The sequence below is a fragment of the Manacus vitellinus genome, unplaced genomic scaffold (genome assembly GCF_001715985.3).
Source record: "Manacus vitellinus isolate BGI_N305 unplaced genomic scaffold, ASM171598v3 scaffold_105_pilon, whole genome shotgun sequence".
NCBI lineage: Eukaryota > Metazoa > Chordata > Aves > Passeriformes > Pipridae > Manacus > Manacus vitellinus.
Genome location: NW_021938824.1, coordinates 95,327 through 118,205, shown reverse-complemented (window position 1 = coordinate 118,205; position 22,879 = coordinate 95,327). Strand labels below are relative to the sequence as shown.

Genomic DNA, 22,879 nt, shown 5'->3' with positions numbered 1-22,879 from the left:
ACCCCATCTGATGATGTTTCCAATATAAAAATAACCTCATTAATGCTGACAAGAATGCAAACCTAGTCTCTCGAAAATGTGAGAAGCCCACATGAATCCCATGTGACTCTCCTTCCTTGCCTTATTGGAACCATCTGTGTCTGTTGGTAACCTCAGACCATCTGTCCCCAGGTCTGTCTCCAAAAACCCAGAATTTCACCACCTTTTTGTGCATCTCAGCCTTTCTGGGTGCACTTCAAAATGGGTCCTGAGCATCCCTCTCTTTTCCTTTTGCTCTGGGATAAGAGGTGCCTTGTTAAAAGCCTCTGCAGAGCAGACCAAGGTTTGCTCCCCGTGTGCTCCTGCCGGGCCCCCACAGGGGCTGCAGTGTGGCCATGGGCTCTCCAGCTGCTGGAGCTTCCCAGGAGCTGTGCCTCAGGCTGGTGTCATGCTCTGGACAGGGATGCCTTCCCTTCTGGCAGCTCTTGGAGAGGTCTCAGCTCTGTCTCCAGCACCATCCAGCCCTGCCCCAGCCCTCCCTGCTCAGCGATCCCATCGCTGTGCCTGTCGAAGGAGGAAACAGCCCCACAGGGTCTCCACCTTCAGTCACAGGTTCAGGCCCGAGCAGCCAAGGGGCAAAGACAAGGGACTGTCTGAGGTCACAGGGAGGAGGAGGACTGGAACCTCCAGTCCCCACATTATCCCCTGCAATGGATATAAACTGCAAATGTTCAGTGCCTGCCCTTGCATCACTCTCTGGTTACAGACTGATGTGAATCTCAGGGCAGGGGACATCTTTCCTGACAAATCACAGATCCCTGGAAGCTGTGTGGGCTGCAGCAGATAAACAGCAACAATTACTCAGTGTGGGGTTTAAAGTGGAATCTGTGTTTCATTCTATGCAAGGAATCTTCTGAGCAGCTCAGCTCGTGTGCTGGCAGGGGCTGCAGTCACCGATTATAGCGAGGGATTGCTTATATATGAAAATGATGTAACCCTGGGATTCAGTCCAGCTCCTTTCCAGGCTCCAAAGCAAACAGAGATGCCTTTCAGTTATTTTTCATCTGGCTTCACTTTTTTATCTTGATCAGTGGGTGAATTAAGGAGCCCATTTGACAACACTAAGTCTGAAATCTGCTTCCCTTTGTTCAGGAAAGAGAAGAGAAGGAAGGAGGTACAAACTGCTATCAAAACAGCTCCTCCTTGTAGTCTTTAGAAATATCGTATGGTCAAAGGCTCCTGTCTGCAAATTTCCAGCTCCTCTTCACTAGCCATAAAGTTTGCCTGCAAGGGTTTGGATGTTCATCCAGCCTGAGAATGCTCCGTGCGGTGGGTGTTTGATCGGTGGCTCCATTTGAGGCTGCTGGTTCCTGGGGGATGCTTTGCTAGTCCCTGGCTCTCTCATTCCCAGGTCATGTCCATGGCTGGCAGCTTGTGCAGAGCTGGCAGTGTGGGCTGCTGCTTTGAGCTGAGTCTGAGGAGTTTGTGCAGTTTGTGTCGGGAAGTCCCCGGAGCGGCCACACGGTCGGACTGAAACGGGGCTGGTTTGGAACTGCCCTGGGAGACAAACCAGAGCCCAGCACTGCTGAGAGGAGCTGGGATGGCAGTGATGGGTGACCTGGGCCCTGCAGCACCCTGAGAGAGGAGAGCAGGCAGAAAAGCTGGAAAACTAGAGCTGCCCTGTTCTAGACCTCCAAGGGTTCTGTCCTCTGAGAGCAGCAGGGCTGGGTCTGCACTTGGCACCTGGGTTGGAGTTCAAACCATCTGTGCCTCCACTTTCAAACACAACACTGGCTTGGACTGGTCAGAAGCAGCTTCGATGGCCCCTTCGCTGCCAGGCTGGGCAGAGCATTCCTTTAGCTGTGCTTCCCAGCAGAACAGGATCAAACCCAAACCTGCCAGTGGGCACCTCTGAGAGTCCACAGACACTGCTGAAGGTTTGGCAGCCTGGTGAGGACCAAGTCTGTCCTTGTTGTGCCCCTGATCCAACACAGCTGTATGGAATCACATGGACAGGACACAGGAATTTATATCTGGGCTCACCACTGCCAAAATGACTTTGAGAGCTCTACCCCTGGCAAACCCTGCACCAGGAGCAGAGGGATGGGAGAGCATCCAGGAGTCTGTGTGTGCATGTGCAGGGCTGCCTGGGTGTGACTGTCCTCCACATGCTGTCCCTCAGCACCTCCTGCATCAGGAGCATCTGAACCTGTTGGATCCATCCTGTTGGCCCCAGTGCAGGTCAGGCTGGGGAGGTGACATGCCAGCTCTCCAAGTCTGTGTCAGAACACACCTCCCCAGTACCTGTCACCATCACACACCCACCACTGGCTGCATCCCTGGGACCTGGCCAGGCCTATAAATAAATGTTCCTGCCAAGGAACCCAGTGCCTAGGCCATAGAACCATCACAAAAGGGGTCTTGACTTTGGAGAGCAAAGCTGTGGCTGTGAGTGCTGTTCCAAGTCAGAGAGATTCCAAGAACTATTTCCTGGGTTGGATGAAGGGAATGGCGGAGACAATACTAAATTTACATCATCAGACACCCACTGCAGAGGAAGGGTTGTGTTTATATGCAATCCAGAGACCCTCTCACTGGGATTCTGGTGAAAGTCTCCCAGTTGATGGTGGGGATTGGATCCAAGCCCATTCACCCCAGCCCTGACTTCCCAGGCAGGGAATTCTGGCCACACAACTGTTTGCATGGAGAGAAATTTCCCATCATTGCAGTGCAACATTTGCTCCTTTTCTTTTGCAGCACTGCCCTACAGACACAGGTTTCATTTCAAAAAGGATTTGCTGTGGAATTGCTCCTTTCCTTGGTATTTTTTCCTTGCTGGGAAGGCAGGCTGCTCTCCCTGCCCCAGGACTCTGCTCTGAGGGCACTGGCAGCTGCAGTCAGCACTGGCAGATGTTTCCATGCTGCCATTCCCATCAATTCAGCACTGACCTTCCCCCTGGATTTCCAGTCACACCAGAGCACTGATGTGTTTTATGAGATAATATTTGATGTTTGCTGACCTGGGAGAAGCCACGAGCCTTGAAGCAGCCTGAATCCTGCAGCCTTTGTATCCTAAGATTGGACACGCATTTAAATTTCTCTTAGAAGAACAGTAGCACAGAGGAGAACAGAAGGGGTTTGGCAGGGATTCAGTAGTGCTGAGAGTGTTCTTATTCTGTGAGGTGCAGATTTTGCAACTATTTTTGCAGCCTTTTGCTTTTCTTTTTGACTAATTTGGCTCCCAAAGCACAGTCGAGTTTCTGGCAGTTCAGTTTACAGCAATATTGCCTCATCCATTCCTGGTCCCTGGCACAGAAGCCTCTAAATGTTACAAAGCCAACCTTCCTGATGCCCAGTAAAATCAATTTCTACAGCTACAATGTAGAAAGTGAGGCAGGACAGACTAAATCAGCATTCAAATGATGGGAATGTCTATAGAAAGATGGGAGATGAGTCAGAAATGGCACGGTTGAACCCAGTGCTGGATGCTTCTCCTTAGTCTGAATCTGAAATAGGGAAACAAAACCCACACATTTTTGCTGAATAAGAAAGTGGAAAACCCGACCTAATTCTGCCATTTCAGCTGTGTAAACTAACACAAGTCACTGCAGAGTCTCACAGTGAGGTCTCATCCTGGTTTTGCTGGTGCTGGGGGGTGACATCACCTGGAGTTATGTCACTGCTGCAGAGGGACAAACACAAAGTGCTCCCTTCAATCTGCAATTACCAATCTGCAAGTGATGTTCTGTAACACAGTGGCTGTTCAAAGCAGTCAAACACTCAGGCTCATGGAAGGAAAACAAATGTTCTAAGAGCAGTCTACCCTTACAGGAGGGTCTGGAAGTGCTTCACAGCTACACAGGGAAGTGCCCAAACACAGGAGTGAGCTGGAGAGAAACAGTTATTTCAGCAGCTCCAAACCTGGGTGCATTTTCAGCCAGTTCCTCTTTCACACTAAATCACATCGTACCAGGTCAGAGATCCCTTGTAGCACAACTCACTCATAAAGGGCTTAATTTACTCTGAGGGTGGATCATGTAACACCTGTATGGGCTGATCCTGCTGGTGCTTGTTGTGACAGGACACAGGGACATGTCCAAGGGACGTGTCACCGAAAAGGGACGGAGCCTCCTGGCAGCTGCACCAAGAGGAATTGCTGGGAACTGTTCCAGTGGATTCTCCCCAGCAGAAATGAAAGTGGCACCTGCCATACAAATAATTTTAGCTTGTTAAGTCAAAAAAATTATTCGCAGGACAGGCTTTCTTCAGACCTGATTTCTGAGGGACTGTTGCCAGGCACCAGCAATCTGTATGTTACCAGTTTTTCTCCCAGAAATCAGGATCAGTGAAGGCATTTCAGCAAATCTTCCTCTGGAAGGAATAAAATATTAAACCTTCTAATTCACAATGGGTCACTGGGCCTGTATTCAACAAAACTCCTTACAGGAAGCCAAATGTTACAGACCTGTGATTCTCCACCAAAAAACTGTTTCCTGTGCAGTTGAATTTCCTGAAGTCTTCACAATGTTGCAGTTACACTTTGAGACAAATCTATTCCTGAAGCTACTCCGAGCCCTGTTGTTGATTTGTGTCAGAGGTGTGGAACCGACTGCATAAGACATTCACATAACTGACATTTTCCACCATGAGGTGAATTTAACGAAGGAAAATCACAGAACCACAGAATATCCTGAGTTGGAAGGGACCTGCAAGGATTATTGATCCAACCCCTGGCCCTGCACAGACACCCCAACAATCCCACCCTGTCACTGAGAGCATTGTCCAAACCCTCCTGGAGCTCTGGCAGCCTTGGGGCAGTGCCCAACCAGCCTCTGGGGGAAGAACCTTTCCCTGAGATCCAACCTGACCCTGCCCTGACAGCTTCACGCTGTTTCCTTGAGTCATATCAAAATATGTTGGAATATCCCTTCCTATTCATCAGAATTCCTTCTGTGGCTGACTGAGAGCAGCTCTGTGCCCCAGGGGCAGGACTGTGCTGGGCTCTTGGGTGGGTATTCCTGCCCCTGCCCCGGGACAGCTCATCCTGGCACTGCATCGGCCAAACCGCCACACACAATGCTGACAGACCTGACTGGTTGTTTCTGAGCTGGGCTCAGCCTCTGCCCTCGGTCCCACGTGCCAAGGCAGTCAGGAGCCACAGAGGGATGTCACCTCTCCCTGCTGTGAGGAGATGTTCTGAGCACAGTACCTTGTCTCCTGGCTGAGGGCGCATCACGGACACGCGGTCGTATCCTTTCCGCAGCAAGACCCAGAGAGCGTCCAGCTTCCCCTGGAACCAAGAGAAACAGGGTGTTTGTTATGAACCAAGAGGAACAGGGTGTTTGTTATGCTCTGTGCAAAGTGCAGGGCAGGGACAACACAGCTGGGACCCACGCAGGGTTTACTCAGTCGTTTCCAGTGCCCATAGAAGATGCTGAAGAGCAATGTTTTCTCTCACAGACACTTGCTGCAAGTGCAGAGGAGCTTTCAGGTGTCTGCCAGGTAACAGTATCCATGTACCCAACCTTTCCAAAGTGACTCAGATACCACCTGGGCTGAGAGAGAGACTAACACCTACTCAGCTCCTGACACCATCACCAGCAAAATGCCAAAGCAATGCAGAGCGACCAGGGGAATTCATACGACGCCTTTCCAACTGTGCCTCCTCCCCTGGCTGACAGCTTGTCTCTAGGTCTGGGTGACCATCATGACATGTTAAAAATCATTTTGATTTATGTCTCAAAACAACCTGCTGGGGAGAGCTGAGTGAGAGCCCGTCCCTCCCCAGTGCCAGGGCAGCTGAGCCCAGCTGGGTGCTGTGTGGTGGCTGCTCAGTCCCTCCTGCCAGCCAGCAAGACAGTCACGTCTCCAGCTCCCACCAGGCTCCCCCGGCCCACCCTGTGTGCCAGCTCAGATCTGCAGATTTTCCAGTCAGTCTGGAAAATCACACAGTCAACACGTGTCTGTCAAAGCCCTCCAGCCCCAGGAGCTCAGAGGCTGCCCCAGCACCCCAGTTCTGAGGAGCTGCTCCCTCCCGGGTGGTCTCACACCCCGCAGCCCTCCCCACACGTGTGCACATGCACGGCCCAGACGGGCAGTGCTGAACCCCCAGCGTGTTGAAAGGTCTCGCTGACAGAGAGTCTGGTTGATTTGTGTGGTCCCTGCCCCTCCTGAGCTGCCTCCTGCCCTGCAGGCCCAGCGTTCAGCCCTGACAGGAGCTCAGAGCCACAGCACACGCCAAGCCTGCGGTTACTCTGCAAACGAGCTCAGCGAGGCCACAGGAGAAATATCATCTGCTCTGAAATGCACGTCTGCTGCTGAGGGACTCCTGCTATATCCCCACTGCAACAGGCCAGGGTGTCACTGGCACAGTGGACTCAGCTCCTGGAAGACTTGCAGGAGGGTTTAGAGGACTGCAGCACCTTGGCTGGCTCCGTGGATGGCTACAGACATGTTACGAGCTCAAGATTATTTGATCAAACTCTACTGCCATTAACTTTGCCATTTGGCCCTCTGTCTGTTAGGTGCACAACACCCAAAGATTTGTAAAAATTTCTGGAGAGGGTTAAGAACAAACAGCATTTATTAATGTTTCCACAAGTATTGTTCCAAATGCTCCATGTGCTGTGATATTAAACCATGAGCCAACCCCCCACCAGTAACATTCAGTGCACTTACTGTACCTGCAGAGCCAGAGACAGGATATTCTGAGAATGGACAAAGTTGTCCTTTGGTACAAAACTATCTCCTGTAGATGAGCACATCAAACCTGAAGACTGACCCCTGACTGGACCCAGAATCTCCTGTCTGATCACTCCCTGGTTCCTTGAAACAAAGCCTACAACACTTTTGTGAGAGCAGAACTGCCTCGAGTAACTATTGTGGGACAGGATTAACAAATGGAAATGTGAGCTGGACATGCCAGAGGTGGTGGGGAAAGAGTCAGTGGCATCATTAAGAGCAAGGCAGCTTGTTTTCTGGACAGCCTGGGTCTGGGCAGTGAACTGCAGTGCCTGGGAAGGCAAGAGCTGGGTGTTTGGAAGGTCCTCAGTGACTTTGGTTCCCTGGTATCCTAACACTCAGTGCATTCCATGTGTGCTCTCCCCCCTTCATGGGGAGAATCTTTCCCTTCCCTTTTCTAGGAACCATCAGGGCCATAATCCTCTCTGAGACCTCTATTCCTCAACCAGTGCATGGAGCCAATGGTTCAAAGCTTATTTGGGAGTTGGAGACATGGGTGGAGACAGACTGACACACAGAATGCATAGAACTTGTTTCCATAGGATACTGGGAAAAGACTTCCCAAGGTGAGAGCCAGGAAAGTCTGTTATTCTCAAAGGAAGAAGTAAGAAACTTCTCTGTCAGATTCTTCTGCATTTGGACAGCAGAACCCCTCAGACCTGAGGGAAGCCATCCCTTCTATCCCAATCCATCTTTCCTCCTAGAGCAGAGCTGGTGGTAGCTCTTGATCTCCTGTCCACTCTGACAACTTCAGAATTAAGTACCTTTTTCTTCCATTTTTCCTTTAGGAAACCAGAGGCAAAATGACAATTTTCCATGGAACAAAAAAAGTCCTTTTTACTCTTCGGTCCTAATTTCCAAGAACGTACCAGGATTTCTTGGGAAAAGCCAAGAGCTCCATCTTTGGGAGTCTGAATGGAGCCTCAGGGTCTGCCTGAGACATCTGGGTGGAAGGGAGGGAGTGTGCATATGGAAAGGATGATGTTGGTTGAAGAAATGAAATGGCAATGCATCCATGTGGAAATATAAGCCCTTCTGTGCTCTCCAGTGGATGGGCTGGGCCTGTGTCTGGGAACTCCTCTGCAGCTGAATCACAAGGTCACTTGGAGAAAAAAGAAAGGTCTGGAGGCAAATAAAGCCTTGAGTCCTTTTAGATCTGAAGCCCAGAAAATAGAACCAGTGAGGGCAGATGACAAATGAAGGAGGGCACAGTTCCAGGCTTTGCTTTAACATGAATCCATTTTCCTCTGAATTCGTGGTTCATTCAGCACCATTTTGGCCCTGGTACCTGATCCCACAGTGCTCTGAGACCTGGTGGTGTCAGTCAGAGGCAGTTTTGTAACCTGTCTGTAAATCCAAGCTGCACTTGGGCCTCTTCCAGCAAGGCCATGTCAGCTTTGTGAAGAGGGACAGGAGGGACAAAGGCTGGAGAACGTTCCAGGGACACGTGGATCAGTCGGGGCAGGAGTGGCCCCACGGAGGATTCACTGGGGTTTCTTTTTGAGACCAACATTTGTTGCTTCAAACTTAGGTTGTAGTGAAGTGGGGGTCAGTCTCTTGTTCCAGGTAACAAGTGACAGGATGGGAGGAAATGGCCTCAAGTTGTGCCAGGGGAAGTTTTAGGTTGGACATTGGGAAAGATTTCTTCACAGAAGGAGTTGTTTAGCCTTGGCACAGGCTGCCCTGGGCAGTGGGGGAGTTACCATCCCTGGAAGTGTTCAAAAAACACGTGGATGTGGCACTTAGGACATGAGTTAGAGGTGAACATGGTGGTGGTGCTGCATTGTGGTTGGACTTGAGGACCTTAGAGGTCTTTTCCAACCTTAGCAATTCCCTGATTCTCTGATTCACTTCCATCCACGTTTTGTGCTGTCCCTCCCTGTCAGATGAACTGGGGATTTGGTGAGTTGCTTAAGAAGTTTTTAGATTTGTCATTCTCCTTGGATTATCTGCACTGACTTTTCAAACAGCTGAAATGACATTTTAAAAGCAGGATAATCCAGCTGGCACCATGCTAAGGAGTCACAGCAGCAAGTCAGGATAGCAATAACAATAACCACAGTCCCTTAAGTATCAGTAGCCACATTTGGTAGCAAATAAATCTCTGGAGCATTTCAAAAGGGAATCTAATCCACTCTCAGCTGTCTACCTGTTTATAGACATGACTCTGGGAAGATTAAAAAACAGAGGGAAGAAGAACTCCGTCACATGAACTCCAAAGGGCTGAACACTCCAAGTACAGGTTGGTACTTGTGCAGCATGGAGAAGAGGAGGCCTGTGGCCAGCAAGATGACTGGCCCTAAAATGTGAATTTCCTGGCTCTGTGTCAGATTCGAGAGACCTTGTTTTGCTGTTCCCGAGGTTTAATTCATCGCCCTTCTCCTTTACCAAGGATTTTTTAAGCAGCTTGTTACATGCATATTTATCTCACTCCCAAAGAGGTTTTTCCACTAGCCTGGTGGAGGGGGTGGAAATTCAACATCTCCTTTAACCAGAGGAGCCAAGTGCACTTGGATCAGGGGGATGAAGGAACATTCAGGCTGAGTATCAGGAGCCATTTCCTGTGGGTGAGGTCTGGGAGTCTATGAATATCCCCCCCAGAAGTGGTGGAAGCCTCTGTGTTACTTCAAACCCAGACTGGACGAAGCAGAGAAGGATGGATCCACTCCAGCAGCGCTGCCCTGGGGAGGTCCAGCCCTGGGGAGCTCCCAGGTTCTCTCTCCTCGCCTCCCCTGCCATGGCTCCATGAAAGCTTCCCTGAGTAATGCCAAATTCATCTCCAGGTGCTCCCAGGACAAGAGCTTCTGCCAACAGTGCTGAGGAATTTGGCCAGTTCTGCCAATTCCCTGTAGGACAGCAGGATTCTGCTCCATAGGAATTCCTGGTTCTTCCTGGTTTTGATGAGTGCTCATGATTGTACGCGGAGAAAGTGCTGGATGCAGTTATCCTGTCTCCATACACTGCCCTTTTGGGTGTGGCTCAATCAGGGCAGTGGTGCCAATTAATTATTAGGTAAATTTTTCTCCAGGCTAAATACTAATACTACATACTATCCAGATGTGGAACACCCCAAAGTTTTGGGAGTGTTTGGATATCAGGCCTTGGATTGGAACTGTCTTTTTCCTGTATGCACTTGGAATGGTAGATAAGAGAGATATTTCTAAAGGAATTAAGAATATATATCACCCATGAGATACTCTTAATATTTGTAGGCCCCCTTATAACTGAATCCTTGTTGTTATGAAGCAAAAGCTGTTCCAGAGTCAGAACTGTTCCAGAGCCCTACATACATTGAATCTTTCCTCCAAGACTCTCTTGAACTTTGGAGAACTTCCAGCTGGGACACAAATCTGCAACAAATCTGACTCCTCTTTTCAGAACTGATTTCCCACCATGCAGAATAAACCCCGAAAAATCACTGAAGGTCTCCTGTAATTCAACAGCTTGAATTGGGAAAGGGGAGAAACTCAGCAGCACCTCGTGTGGGAAAGGCCCCAGCTCTCAGAGGGTTATCTCAGGGAGTTGTGCCCACAGGGGTTCCAGCTGCCTGAGCAGGAATTCAGGGCTCTTGGAGTTAGATCAGTGCTTGTCAGCTCAGTGGCAAAAACCAGCCCCACTGTGTCTGCCTGCTGAGTGAGGTCACTTCCAGGAGCACACGGGGGGGATCTCCCAGATGGAGCTGGTGTGTTTTACAAATGCACTGATGCAAAAGGACAAAGCAGTGCACTGAGGAACAAAGGAGCAGCTCTGTGGGACTGGGTGTGCTCCACTCCCCACCCCGAGCTCACAGGACTGACTCCAACCTGTCCCAGTGTGGGATGAACAACCTTCATGGACACACGGTGAAGTCATTACAACACAAGGCAAGGCTCTGCTCTCAGATGACTCCCCTGTGCATCCTGGGCATTCCCACCACTGGAGCTGAACCAGCTGCAAGATCAATGGCTGAGGAAAGCCAAAACATGTGAGTTGCCCAAATTCCTGTGGGCACTGCCTGGAGCTGAGCAGGAACAAGATCCAAAGCAGGGAACCCCGGGTGTACTGCAGCGTAGGACATCTCACTGCCTGAAGTTTTTTAATCAAGTTTAAGGTGAGCTCTATGCACTGCAATGTTCCTTATGTGTTACACACACCCCCTTTGCAGGTAAATGGCCCATAGAGGGTTTCTAAGACCCTAAACCAGCACCTCAGCTCTTCAAACCCAAGTTCTTGTGGTGCAAGGTTTGCACTTGGATATGAATTGGGTGTTTTCAGTCTTTTCTGAGCCTGATAACTACAGTGCTGCTCCAAAAACCCCAGACTGAAGAGACGAGAAGGGCATCAGCATTTCCCAAAAGAGATAAACCTGAGATTATTTTCCCCTTTTCATTAGAGCAGTCACACAGTTGTTAAGCTGCTCTCCTTTCCTGAGGACAGCTGAATTAGTCCTGGATGCAAGACATCAGCTCTTTGATGTTGCAGTGCCCCCCCAGCACTCCTGGATGGCGCAGTTAATACCTGTTTGTGTGGTTTGTTCCCCACAAGCAGCATTCCCACGTGCAAGGAAGAGCTCTGCTCCAGCTCAGCTCTCAGCTGCTCTGTTCTGTTCACTGCCAACCGTTTGTGTCAGTGAGGACAAGCTGGGGAACAGCTGCCTGTCCTGGGGACAGATGGCAGGGAAGGGGAGTCCCCCCATTCCTGGGATCCCTGCTGGGCAGGTTTGCACTGATGTGACCTGGCACTGGGGGGAATTTGACCTTCCCCCTCCGAGGCTCTAATTCATCCCAGTCCTTGTCCTGAGGTGAGTGTGCTGCCCTGTGAGCCCTGTCTGCTGGCACACACCCATCTGCTGGGCTGCAGCCCTTGGTCTGCTGAGGACAGTCCTCCCTGGGGACATTCAGCAGCAATTTGCTTCCTATTTTCCCCCTCTTTCTAAGGAGAGGATTACAGAATCATGGAATTGTTGGGGTTGAAAGAGACCTCTGGAAATCATCCAGTCCAACTTCCCTGCCCAGGCAGGGTCACCTGGAGCAGGTGACACAGGAACACATCCAGGTGGGTTTGGAATGTCTCCAGAGAGGAGACTCCACGCCCTCCCTGGGCAGCTGTTCCAGGGCTCTGCCACCTCCGAGGAAAGAAGTTCTTCCTCATGTTGGGATGGAACTTCTTGTTGTTTAGTTTATGGCCATTGCTCCTCATCCTGTCACTGGGCACCACTGAAAAGTCTGACACCATCCTCTTGACACCCTTTTGAGATATTTATATGCACTGATGAGATCCCCTCTCAGTCTTCTCTTCTCCAGACTAACTAGGCCTAGCTCCTGCAGTCTGTCCTCATCAGAGGACAGTTCCTTAATCATCTCTGAAGAGGATGCTATTGATTCCCTACATCTCAGGGAATGTGCAGTGTGGACCCTTAGGAGTGCAGTCGAGTCTGAAAGCACTTCCCAGAAGCTGCTAAAAAACCGGAGGAGATCAGGGTCCTGTTCTGGCCTAAGAAAGAAAAGCAACCCCAAAACCTGCTCATCCAGGTGGGAAATCCCCACTGCCCCCCGTGGCTGCTTTCCACAGCACATCAGGTGGCTCTCTCGGGCACAGCTCCTGCAGCAGCACCTGGAGGCCTCAGGTTTGTGATCCTGGCCCTGGGTGTGAACCCTCAGCAGGGATCTCTGGAAGCCCCCCAGCAGCACAGCCCCGGGCTGGACGTACCTTGATGGGCGAGTACCACCTGCGTGGGGAGGAGGGCCTGCGCATGCTGCTGGCCAGGCTGCGGGGCTCGGGGAACTCGTACTCCTGCTCCGGCATCTTCACCCGCGCGTTCTTGGCCTTCTCCAGCTTGGCCCCTTCCTCCGTGGAGCCCTTTTCTCCCCAGCGCACCTGGAACGGGGGCCAGCACAGGTTAGAGCAGGACCTGCTGCACTTCCCAGGGTCCAGAGCCAGGGGAGCAGCAATGCACAGGCTCTGCAGCTTGTTTCTGGACTACACCCCACACTGTGAACTCCTCCTTCATTGTGATTGATCAGGAATGTGAGAGTGGGGAAGATTTTCGGAGAAACTAAACCCATCTCCCTGTACGGTGTATGGCAACACTGCCCCTGTGTCCCAGGCATGGAGGAGGATCTTGCTTTAGTGCAGAAGAAAGATGATCCCATACTTCAGGAATCTATGGTTGGCTCTCAAATATTCCTATACAAAAACCAACTTGGGCTCAGAGGTACCAAAAAAGCTTAAAGAAGTTTGTGCTTATCCCCTGAGTTTCTTCCTGGGTAAATTGCAGAGGGAATCACAGCTCAGTCCCCAGATCAGTTCTGGTCCATGCCCTGGGATTTAATTACCTCCATCCGTTTGATGCCTCCAACTCCTCGTCCACCATAGTAAGAGGCATCTACTGTTGGCCATTTCTTCTTTGGAAGGCCATCATCATCTTCTTCCTACAAAACAGAGGGAAGGGGTGGCACTGTGAGGAAGAATGACCATGGATGGAAAGGAATAAACAGTCCCAGTCTGTGTTGAGCCTGCTGGAGCCAGGGCAGGCAAGGTTCTGGTCTCTCCCTCTTAATTTTCCAGAGGATGTACACTCATGAAAAGAAAATGTTTCATGATATAAACACCACCACCACTTGAAAGGTACAGGCCAGCTCCAGCAAGAACGAGATTTTTGTCTTTTTGTGTTGTTTTTTTCAGGAGACTGTCTTTCATCATGTTTAAATTCACGGAAGTAAATTGTTTCCAAGTTGCAAAATCATTGAAAGAGCCACCAAATTAACAGTCAGCAGAGCTCAGGAGCTGGGGTGTTGTGGCTGCAGGGCTGGGTGATGTGCAGGGACTCACTTCTGCCATCATTTCTGCCTGTGAGAGGGGAGGCCCAGCTGCTGCTGCTCGGGGCTCCCTGTGCTGCAGGAACCCTCCAGGGCCCAGATAAATCATCATTTTGGAGTTCAGAGCTGACAGAGTGGGGGGAAAGACCAAGACAGCCAGGCCATTTGCTCCTGAGTGATGGCAGACTGGGGGTGCCTTTGGGAACAACCCCAGCAGGAATGCCCAGCATGGAGATGAGGTTTATTGGGATGAGCTGGCCAAGAGTAATGGGATGGAAAAGTCACAAGAATGGAATTAGCTCCTATAGTGAACTTGTGCCTCAGCTGGAGAGGCTGCCCATGGAAGTCCGTGTGGCCTCAGGGAGTCCCGTGGCTTATGCCAAAGGAAAGTCAGGCCCTGTGTGACAACACGGGGCTGAAATTCTCTGTTCTGCCCTTACACACTGCAGGCACCTCCCCCACCTGCTCAGCACCCTGGTCTTGTGATGACATTCGGATATGGGCAAATTAACAGCTCCAGAAAACCTCCTTAAGTTTATTTAAAAAGAGTCTGCTAAAGCTTCAGTGAGTGTACTTAATACTCTGTATTCTCTGTTGCACTATATATAGGGCAGAGTGTAAGTGGAGCTCTGATAGTGCCTTTCCCTTTAATTTCTACAGCTCAGGCTGTGAACTGGCAAAGCAGAAAAGTAGAGTTCATCAAAAACGTGAAGTATTTCCTGTGAAAAATGTGGAGAGAAAAGAAAAATGGTCCCTCTCTCTTTTTTCTTCTCCTTTTTTTAATTTTTCACAGGGATTTGGCAAAAGTCCAAAACTGAGGAGCTTTCCAAGACGGGAAAAGCCAAAAATACTTTGAAATTGAAACTCCCCAGCAGGAAAACTGAAAAACTGGGGGGAAAAAAATCCAAGACAAACTGCGCTTTTCATGGTAAGCAGAAGCACTTCTGTTTATCAAAGTACACGTAAATTGGGCTGCAAAATTTGTCCTGATCTAAAGGAAGAGTGAAGGTCTTCACTCTGTGTAGTTGATCTCTTTCTCTCACTCTGGGCAGAGCTGCTGAGGCTCTTTGCTGCAACCCAAGAACTTAATATCTCTGCATGAAGTTTTCCAGGAGGATTTTTAAAAAAAAAAAAAATAATTGAAGCAAAGCCATCTAAATATTTTCCTTCAGCAATTCTCTTTCTCTCTCTTCAGTTTAGCACAGACTGGACTTCTCACAACAGGAAATACCAGAGTTTAGGAAATCTTCCCCACAAGCCCTTAAAAGCCCTGCAAGTCCCTTCAGTGTGAGAGAGGAGCCAGAACAGAGCGAGGCACACAGAGACATCAGCGGCCACTTGAAAAACAAAGGAGTCACAAGTTTTCTGCAGAATGAGTCTGTTTACATGTTTGCAAGGGCATGGGAGGTTTTGCAATACAAGCAAAAAAAACAAAAACCAAAACAACGCACCCCAGCAGTGCTGTCCTGCACACTTGGTCAGTGTGTGAGGAGCCGAAGGAAAGCAACTGGAAATGGGGGGTCAGGGGAGGGAAGAGCAGAGAAATGGGGAGCAGGAGGGAGACGATCCCCCTGCCCAGCACCCCAGCCCAGTGCCCTGTTCCCAAGGGCTGAGCAGGGCTGAATTCTCCCTTCCCGGCTCTGGTTCACCTGCATTTTTCTACCTGTGGTTACGCAGGGTTTGCACCTGAGGCAGAACTGCAGCAGCAGCTCCAGCTCTGCCCCAGCTGCAGCACAAAAAACAGCCCCGGAAAATCCAAGTGCATTTAAGGATGCTGGAAACCGACTGTACAGAACTCGGCAACTTTCCACCCCCAAAATCTGCTTTAGATGGAGCTAGAGTTTCTCTTACAAAATCAGAAGGAACAGGACAGAGCTGCATTTCACAGTCAGAGATCCAGATTCATCACTGCTGGACTGCAGAAAACAAAGATCTCTGTTTATCTCAGAGGCCAGGCCAGGCTCTGGATACTCTGACCCCGACCTGAGGGAACCTCATCTGTGGGTAACACAAGGATAATTCAGGCTCCACAAGGGACATCTGAACCACTCAGGGTAAGAATTCAAACTAAGTTTGGCTAGATATAAAAAAAAAACCCACTTGGACAACTTACCCCTCTCCCCACCCTTATAATTATTTTCCCAGTTGTCTCTGCAGTGCCTGAATTTTGTCAGAATTCAGCATTTATAGAGAGCTCTGCCTGCACCAAGGGCTGAGACACAACAGGACAATCATTCCTCTGAATAAGAGATGCTATCATTGAATTTTACAGCTGAGAGAACAAGGAGGTGAATCCATTGTCCTCAAGGCTCCTTTCTGCCTCCTTCTCCCAGTGCTGGACTCATTTCCAAATCCCATGGCCACCTCTCAGCTGCAGAGGCTTTGTTACACTTTGAGGACACCTTGCTCTGTTCTCAGGGAACTTTTCCTCCTGCTCTGGAAGGTTTTACTTGGTACATTATTCCCTGCCAGGCATCTGAATTGCAGCTGCATAAACTCATCACTTTGGGTTCTCTTGTCTCTTTGCCTGTCACTGGCCCAAACCTCTGGCAGAGAGTGCTCACGGGTCCCAGATCATCTCAGAGGAAACGTTCTCCTGGTGCTCTGCCAAGGAGCAGCTGAAGAAAGACCCCATGAGGCACCAAAACACTCACACATACAATCCCAGAATGGTTTGGGTTGGGAGGGGACCTTAAAGCCCATCCAGTGCCACCCCCTGCCATGGGCAGGGACACCTTCCACCAGCCCAGGTTGCTCCAAGCCCCATCCAACCTGGCCTTGGGCACTTCCAGGGATGGGGCAGCCACAGCTTCTCTGGGCAACCTGTGCCAGGCCCTCCCCACCCTCATGGGGAAAAATTTCCTCCCAATATCCCATCTAACCCTGCCTCTGGCAGTGAGAAGCCAGTCCCCTTTGTTCTGGCACTCCAACCCTTGTCCTAAGTCCCTCTCCAGCTCTTGGAACCCTTTTAGACCCTCTGAGGTCTCCCCAGAGCCTTCTCTTCTCCAGCCTGAACAGCCCCAACTTCAACTTGATATCAGCTCATCCTCAGGACACAAATGTTGAGCAAAGCACCTTTGCTGGCCTTGCTGAGCACAGAAACTGCCCGTTTGTCTGTGCACAGATCCTCAGGGGTCCTGCCTGAAGTGATGTCCTCCACATGCACAGTGTGTGCACAGACCAGAGGAAGCCCTGTTTTGAGGAAGGAAGGATGTTGAGCTGCTCCCACTCCAGAGCTCAGACTCTGAGCTACAGGAGGATGAAATAAGGTCTGATAAGGTGAAGGGAATTACCACCAGTGCTCCCATTGCACTGTGATGTGATTTATCCCAACTTCCACAGCCTGGGCATTGTGCTGGGCCTGCCTGGATATTTCATCTGAAATTTGGCCATAAAACTCCACATCTCCATGGTGCAATACCTGCACCTCAGCTGCTGCCAACAGCACCCCCATTTTTTTCTTTTAAATGCCTGTCTCTTGAAAGGTTCTTTTTCTCCTCCACCCATATTTCCATAACTCGCTGTAAAAGGGGAGTACAGGGAAGGAAAAGCACTGGCACACCACTGGGGCCTGGCTTTGTTTCAGGAACAGCAGAATAAATTTCCTGCCTTGATGCCTACAAAAAATTCCTAGCAGATCCTTTCTCTGGAGCTTGCTTTGCTACCCCCCTAGCAAGACTTTCCAGGAAAAGAGAGGAAAACAGTTCAGAAAAGAATAATGAACAGCAATAATTGAGCAATCCAGTCCAGTGGAAGGTGCTCCTGCCCATGGGCAGAGGGGTAGAGTGAGACGGTCTTTAAGGTCCCTTCCAACCAAACCAGGGTTCAGGCAGATGAATCTCTTTTAGTCATTCTCTGGCCTCATGAATGTTGTGGGAGAAATTAGTTCACAGCAATCAAAGTGGATTGAGCTGAACAGGGGGTTTCATCCCTTGGCTGAACAACAGTGAGTTAAATCCCTCCTTCCCAAGCTGCCTCCCAGCACAGTGACAACGGCCCTGTCTCTCCAGGACTTTCTTGTGTGTGTTTGCTCTGCTGTATGTGGGTAAGAGGACAACAGACATAAGAATTATCCAATTACAGGCTGGTTGGTGGCTTGGCTCTGGTGCCACACTCCGGGGCACTGTGGAGCTTGGGTGACAGAGCACACGGGAAAAAACGGGTCTGAGAGGTGAGGAAAGGGAAGTTCTGATCACATGGACACCCTGCCTGGCTTTGCCAGGGAGCTTTGTGTCCCTGATCCCTGCTGTGGGAACCAGTGCTGCCAGGACAGGACAGCAGTGTGGTTTAGCCTCTGTTCACAGGGCAGGGCAGCAGTGAGGACAGTGGGTGTCTCCTGGGGATGCTTGGGAGGGCTCCAGTTTATGCACTGCCTGCAGTCAGTCTATCCTTCTGTGGGCCAGGTAGTGAGTAGGGAACTGTTGGAAGCTGCAGAGATCTGCAAGTTGGGATTTTTTGATGCAGAAGATGTGTTGCTGTAGTAGAAACAGCTTTGGCCCTGTGGTAAACTTCTGGGCTGAGCTGAGCAAGAGTTGTTCCAATAAGCTCAGCCTAAAGGTGATGGGACACATGAGTAAGAGCGGCTGTGTCTTCCTCCAGCAGGGCTAGAAAAAGCCTTCCTATTCACTGGAAGTAGAAGAGTGTGGTTTTGATCCACCTTCAGTGACTAATCCCAGGCCAGAAAGGTGCTCTCTGGCTCCTCAGCCATTCCCCTCTTCCGCTTGGCATTAACTCAATCCTTCCTGGCTGTAAGTGAAACCATCTGTCCTGCTCTGGGCCCCACCTCCTCAGCATCCCGTGCTGTCTGAGCAGCTCAGGGGTGAGCTGATGACATTTGCAATTTCTGAATGAATTAATTGGAAGTTTGTAGTGTATTTCCTTCACCAATAGCAAGCGTGTCTCCAATATGTCTCCAAAGGCCTTTAAAAGGGAGTTCAGTAAAACCTTGGCTGGTCTGACAGCAGCACGACTTTCCCCTCATTGTCACAGGATAATGCATTCTCCTTGCCTCCTGTGGGCCTCAGCTAACAAATCTGCTGATGCAAGAATTCCTCTTGTCTTTTTGTTTGGCCAAGACTTTTGGGAGAAGAAAAGCAATGGACCTGTAACCCTGCTGCTGGAGGGATTAGCCCTCTGTCATGCTGGAGAGGAGCAGTTGCTGGTTCCCTGCAGGGAGAGAGGACATCTGCATCACCTGAGGAAAACTGGATTGTAGAAAACCAACTCCATCTTCCATTTGTTTTGAGCAAAGTAGAAAATCTGGAGCCTCCAACCTTCTGTGAAAGCATCACATGACTGCCAGTCCCATTCTGTGGACCAGTGTCTCCAAGAGGACCAACATAATGCATCTTTTCAGAGCTTCAGCTATTTTTCCACTAGTGGGAAGCTCTTCTGTCTGGCAAAAACACACAGTACAAGTCCCAGCTTCAAGCCTTACTGATTTCTGAGCACTGCTCTGATGCTAAAGAGCTTCTAAAATGGGATGAACTACATCTTCCTTTGGAAGAATCCTTTGGCTGCTAAATGTGTTGGATGGGCTTGAGGATAACTGAGCACCGAGTTAGGGGATGTGCTCTGGTGGGAAGTACAGCTGAAATTCCACCATCAGAGCAGCCCCTACAATGCTGGCACATTGGATGGATGGATGGCCCAGCCCTGGAAGGGTCCAAGGCCAGGTTGGACAGGGCTTGGAGCAACCTGGGCTAGTGGAAGGTGTCCCTACCCATGGCAGGTTGGAATGAGATTATCTTTAGGGTCCCTTCCAACCCAAATATTCCAGGGTTGTTGTAACCAAAACCTGCCATCCCAGAGAGCAGAACAGCCAAAAGAATGTACAGATCCCCTCTTGCATTAAAGAGGCAGCAGGTAAAGTACAGGTTCTAGTTAATGCCATGTTTCAGGTACTGGGCAGTGCTCTCTCTGGGCACAACCAAAGCCTGGACAAGTTGAATTTAAAGCTCTCTGCTGCAATGAGTTTATTCTGCAGCAACTGCTCTCATTTGCAGCACTTGCTGCTTTGACAAAAGGCTTCCTTGAGGTGACGCACGACTTCCCTCTGAGCACAGGGATGTAACTTCCCCTTCCACTCCTTGGCCAGGGAGCCAGCATTCCAGAATGATGTATTTTAATTAATTTCAGCAACTGAATCCCTTGGCTTGGAGGCATGTGTGATGCAGAACAAAGCCATGTGCAATTTTAGGTTAATATTTCCCTGTTCATTCAGAGGACAGAAGCTGACAAAGCTGGTGGATTTTCATACAGCCCAAACAAATGTCTGCTCAGAAGAACAGGCCAGATGCCTGTAGAGGGAGGCATGGGGAGCACTGGGGCCAAATGCAAATCCCCCTTGGCTTCACAAATGATCTGATTTAAAATTTTACTTCAGGCCTGTTTTGAAGGGGGCAAGTGCCACCAAGGTGGAGGTTCCAGTGCTGCCCTGAATGATTCCTCTGTGCCCAGTGCAGGGAAAAGGATTCCAGCCCCACAGGCCTGCAGAGGACTGAGCTTTCAGGGTATTTGTGTGCCTTGGCTCAGACCACACTCCCTGGGCCAGACTGCATGGAGAGCAGAGAGCACCATTTCGGAAGCTTTTCCACTCACAAGCTGAAGCAGGCAATGGATTTGTCTCCAGATGCAGAGAATGAGGCAAACCAACCAACCAAATCACTCTGAGCACAGATCTAAGGCCAGTTTTACTTGCATAGCTAAGAGGAACTGATCCAAACCCCAGTGAAGTCAATGGAAAAACTCCCATGGCCACCAGTGCTCCCTGCACAGAGCCCAGGGACTGCAGTGAAATCCCATGTGGAAAACAGCGGGAGCAAAGCTGAGACTCACTGCGTGCTGGAAGCAGGAGGACAGAGAAAGAGCAGATGGAAAACTGGGCATGTTTCTGGGCACAGTCTGCTGATTAAGTAATGGTGACACAGCTTTAAGCATTTGTGCCTGGATTCGTCTGGAAATCGTAGGCAGAATTAAGATGGAATTTTTAATATTGATTTACCATTTGTTGATTATTCTCCATTAAAACTTCCCTGGCTGGTGCAGCTCTTCTGCCATCGAGATGATTTTAGTGGGGTTTTACATCTGCTCAGAATCTGCTCCACTGTCTTCAGACACATTGCAAGGACCACGAGCTGCCTTCACTCACAGCAACTGTGGCCCAAGGGATCAGCTGCCAGGAGTGGTTATATATCCTAAACCACCAAAATCATTACTGTGCCATTCCAGGAAGGCAGTAAAACACATGTTTAGGTTCCATTAACTTCAAAGTTAAACACAGGCTTAAGGGTTGTCCCTTCTGTGAGTCACAGCCTGACTCTGGTGCTGTTCCAGTGAGGTGTTGTCTGCCCCTGTCCTCCTCCACTGCCTGCTCAGGGGAGGTCCTGCACACACAGATCCACCTTTGGTGGGGACCCTGAACAAACCTTGTCCCAAACACTGAGCAGATCAGGTGGCAGAGTTACTCACCTCACTGTCTTCTGCCGGAGGTGGGGGAGGCTCTTTGATGATCTACAAAGATCAAAAAGAAACAGAATAGTGAATTTATACTTTGTTCTTTAGCACAATTCAAATGTCACCAAGAAATGCAAAAGAGAAAACCACAGGATATGCTGCTGGGAACATCTGTGAAGTGTGTGATCACAGGGTGGCTGGGGGTGCTCCTGGAGTCACTGTTACTGAGAGTAGGAGGGGAGGCAGGAGGTGTCCCAAAGCCCTGCCATGGAGACATTCCTGGTTACAGCTCCAGAATCACCTTGCTCCTTCAGTGAGGTAACAGCAAATTCAGAGCCTTGATCCTCCAGCCTCCTAATCCCAGGAGTTGCCACAGTCAGTGGTGGCTCTAAGCAACACACAACAGTTGATGTTTCATCTGAACAACCACACTAAAATCAGCATCTCCTACTGGACTCTGCACACGTGTACAAATCCTGCCTCAAATAATTTACAGTCTGAACAAAGGCTGGAAAGTGAAACCAAGATGAAGTAAAATGCCCTGGAGACACTGTAAAGCAGTGAAAACCCCCAGCCTGTCTCCCAGGCCATTCTTTCTTCTTCATTCCAGAAGGCTGTGCCACCTCATGCTCTTCACATTCATGCTTTTCACATTATCAGGTTAATAAAATCACTGTCGTAAGCTTTAAAAAATATAAATATATATATATATTTGAGGCTCTCCAAGGGTTTCTAATGGAGAAGCAGGATGGGGTTGTGGACTGGTCCAGGATATTCTCCATAGAAACCATTTCAGTTGATGTGGGCGTGAGGTTATTATTTCATGCAGAAAGTTTGCATCCAGGGCTCTGCAGGCAGTTGGCTGTTCCCAGAGCCCTCCATCCAAGAGCAACAGAGGCCCTTCCAGCGGGAACAGTCGCACACAGGCACGTCAGGCCCCTCTCCCTCCCCCGGGACCCCAGAGCACAGCCCCTGCCCGCCCAGCCCCGCCAGGCACGGCAGTGCCCCGGGGGGATCTGCTCCTGCCTTTTATGTCCATGTGCACAGGGCAGCTCCCCCTGCACACACCAGCCCAGGAGGCAGATGTGTCAGGGGCTGTGCTCCGGAGGTGCCAGAGTGTCCCCAGCTCCAGGACGGGCTGTTGGGGCAGAGGCTGCCCAGGTACAGGGTGGACACGTGTGGGCTCCAAAATCACCCCTCAGAAAGAGACACAGCCCCCAACAACAAGAGCCCGGCTGTTTAAATGCAGAAAGGGAAAATGACAATCACATTAAAGGTCCTGAAGATATAAATATTTACAGCAATGCCTCTCACTTGTGTTTTTCCTGCTCAGATGAGCTCACTGGTTTTATTTTCCTCTGCAAAGCCCGAGTCATGCAATGTGGCCCTTAATGAAGAGCATGTGCCTCTGGCAGGAGAGATGGGGCTGGAGCAGTTTGTGTCCCAGCCCAGAGCAGTGGTGGGTGTAGAGCTCTGCCTCTGCCTCCTCCTGGGCCACAGAGCTTTTATTTTTGGTGGCCTACAACACCCCGGGGAAACTCTTGCTAAAGAGTCTTCGTGCTTTAGGAATCAGCTTTGTGTGCACAGAAGCACAGAGCACATGTGGAAGCCTGGAATGACACGTGAGGAGTGTGTTGGAGCACAGCAGGACTGGGGTCAGACGTGGCTGTGCCCCCACAGGCCCCAGTAGGGAGGTAGAGAGGGGTTGGCTCCGAGAGCTGGGACTGACCAGCAGAGCTGGGGAGTGTCTGTACAGCATCCATCTCTCTGCCCAGCCTGAAATTCCTATTCTCAGGCAGGACAGAAACGATGAAAGTGATGAAAATGATGAAAAGTGATGAAAATGATGAAAAATGATGAAAAGTGGATGGAAAGTGGCTGCAGTGTGCCCCTCAGTGAGCCCCACA

General features: G+C 50.1%; 1 protein-coding gene across 1 annotated transcript in view; it reads right to left on the bottom strand.

Moving 5' to 3' along the window:
• ANTXR1 (ANTXR cell adhesion molecule 1) overlaps positions 1–22,879 on the bottom strand; it is a 101,347-nt gene that overhangs the window by 15,058 nt on the left and 63,410 nt on the right. Inside the window, exons 14-17 of the mRNA XM_029963906.1 lie at positions 20,988–21,029; positions 13,035–13,130; positions 12,409–12,576; positions 5,189–5,269 (exon numbers count right to left, since the gene is read on the bottom strand). Coding sequence (XP_029819766.1) covers positions 5,189–5,269; positions 12,409–12,576; positions 13,035–13,130; positions 20,988–21,029 — 387 coding nt within the window. The remainder of the gene's footprint in view (positions 1–5,188; positions 5,270–12,408; positions 12,577–13,034; positions 13,131–20,987; positions 21,030–22,879) is intronic.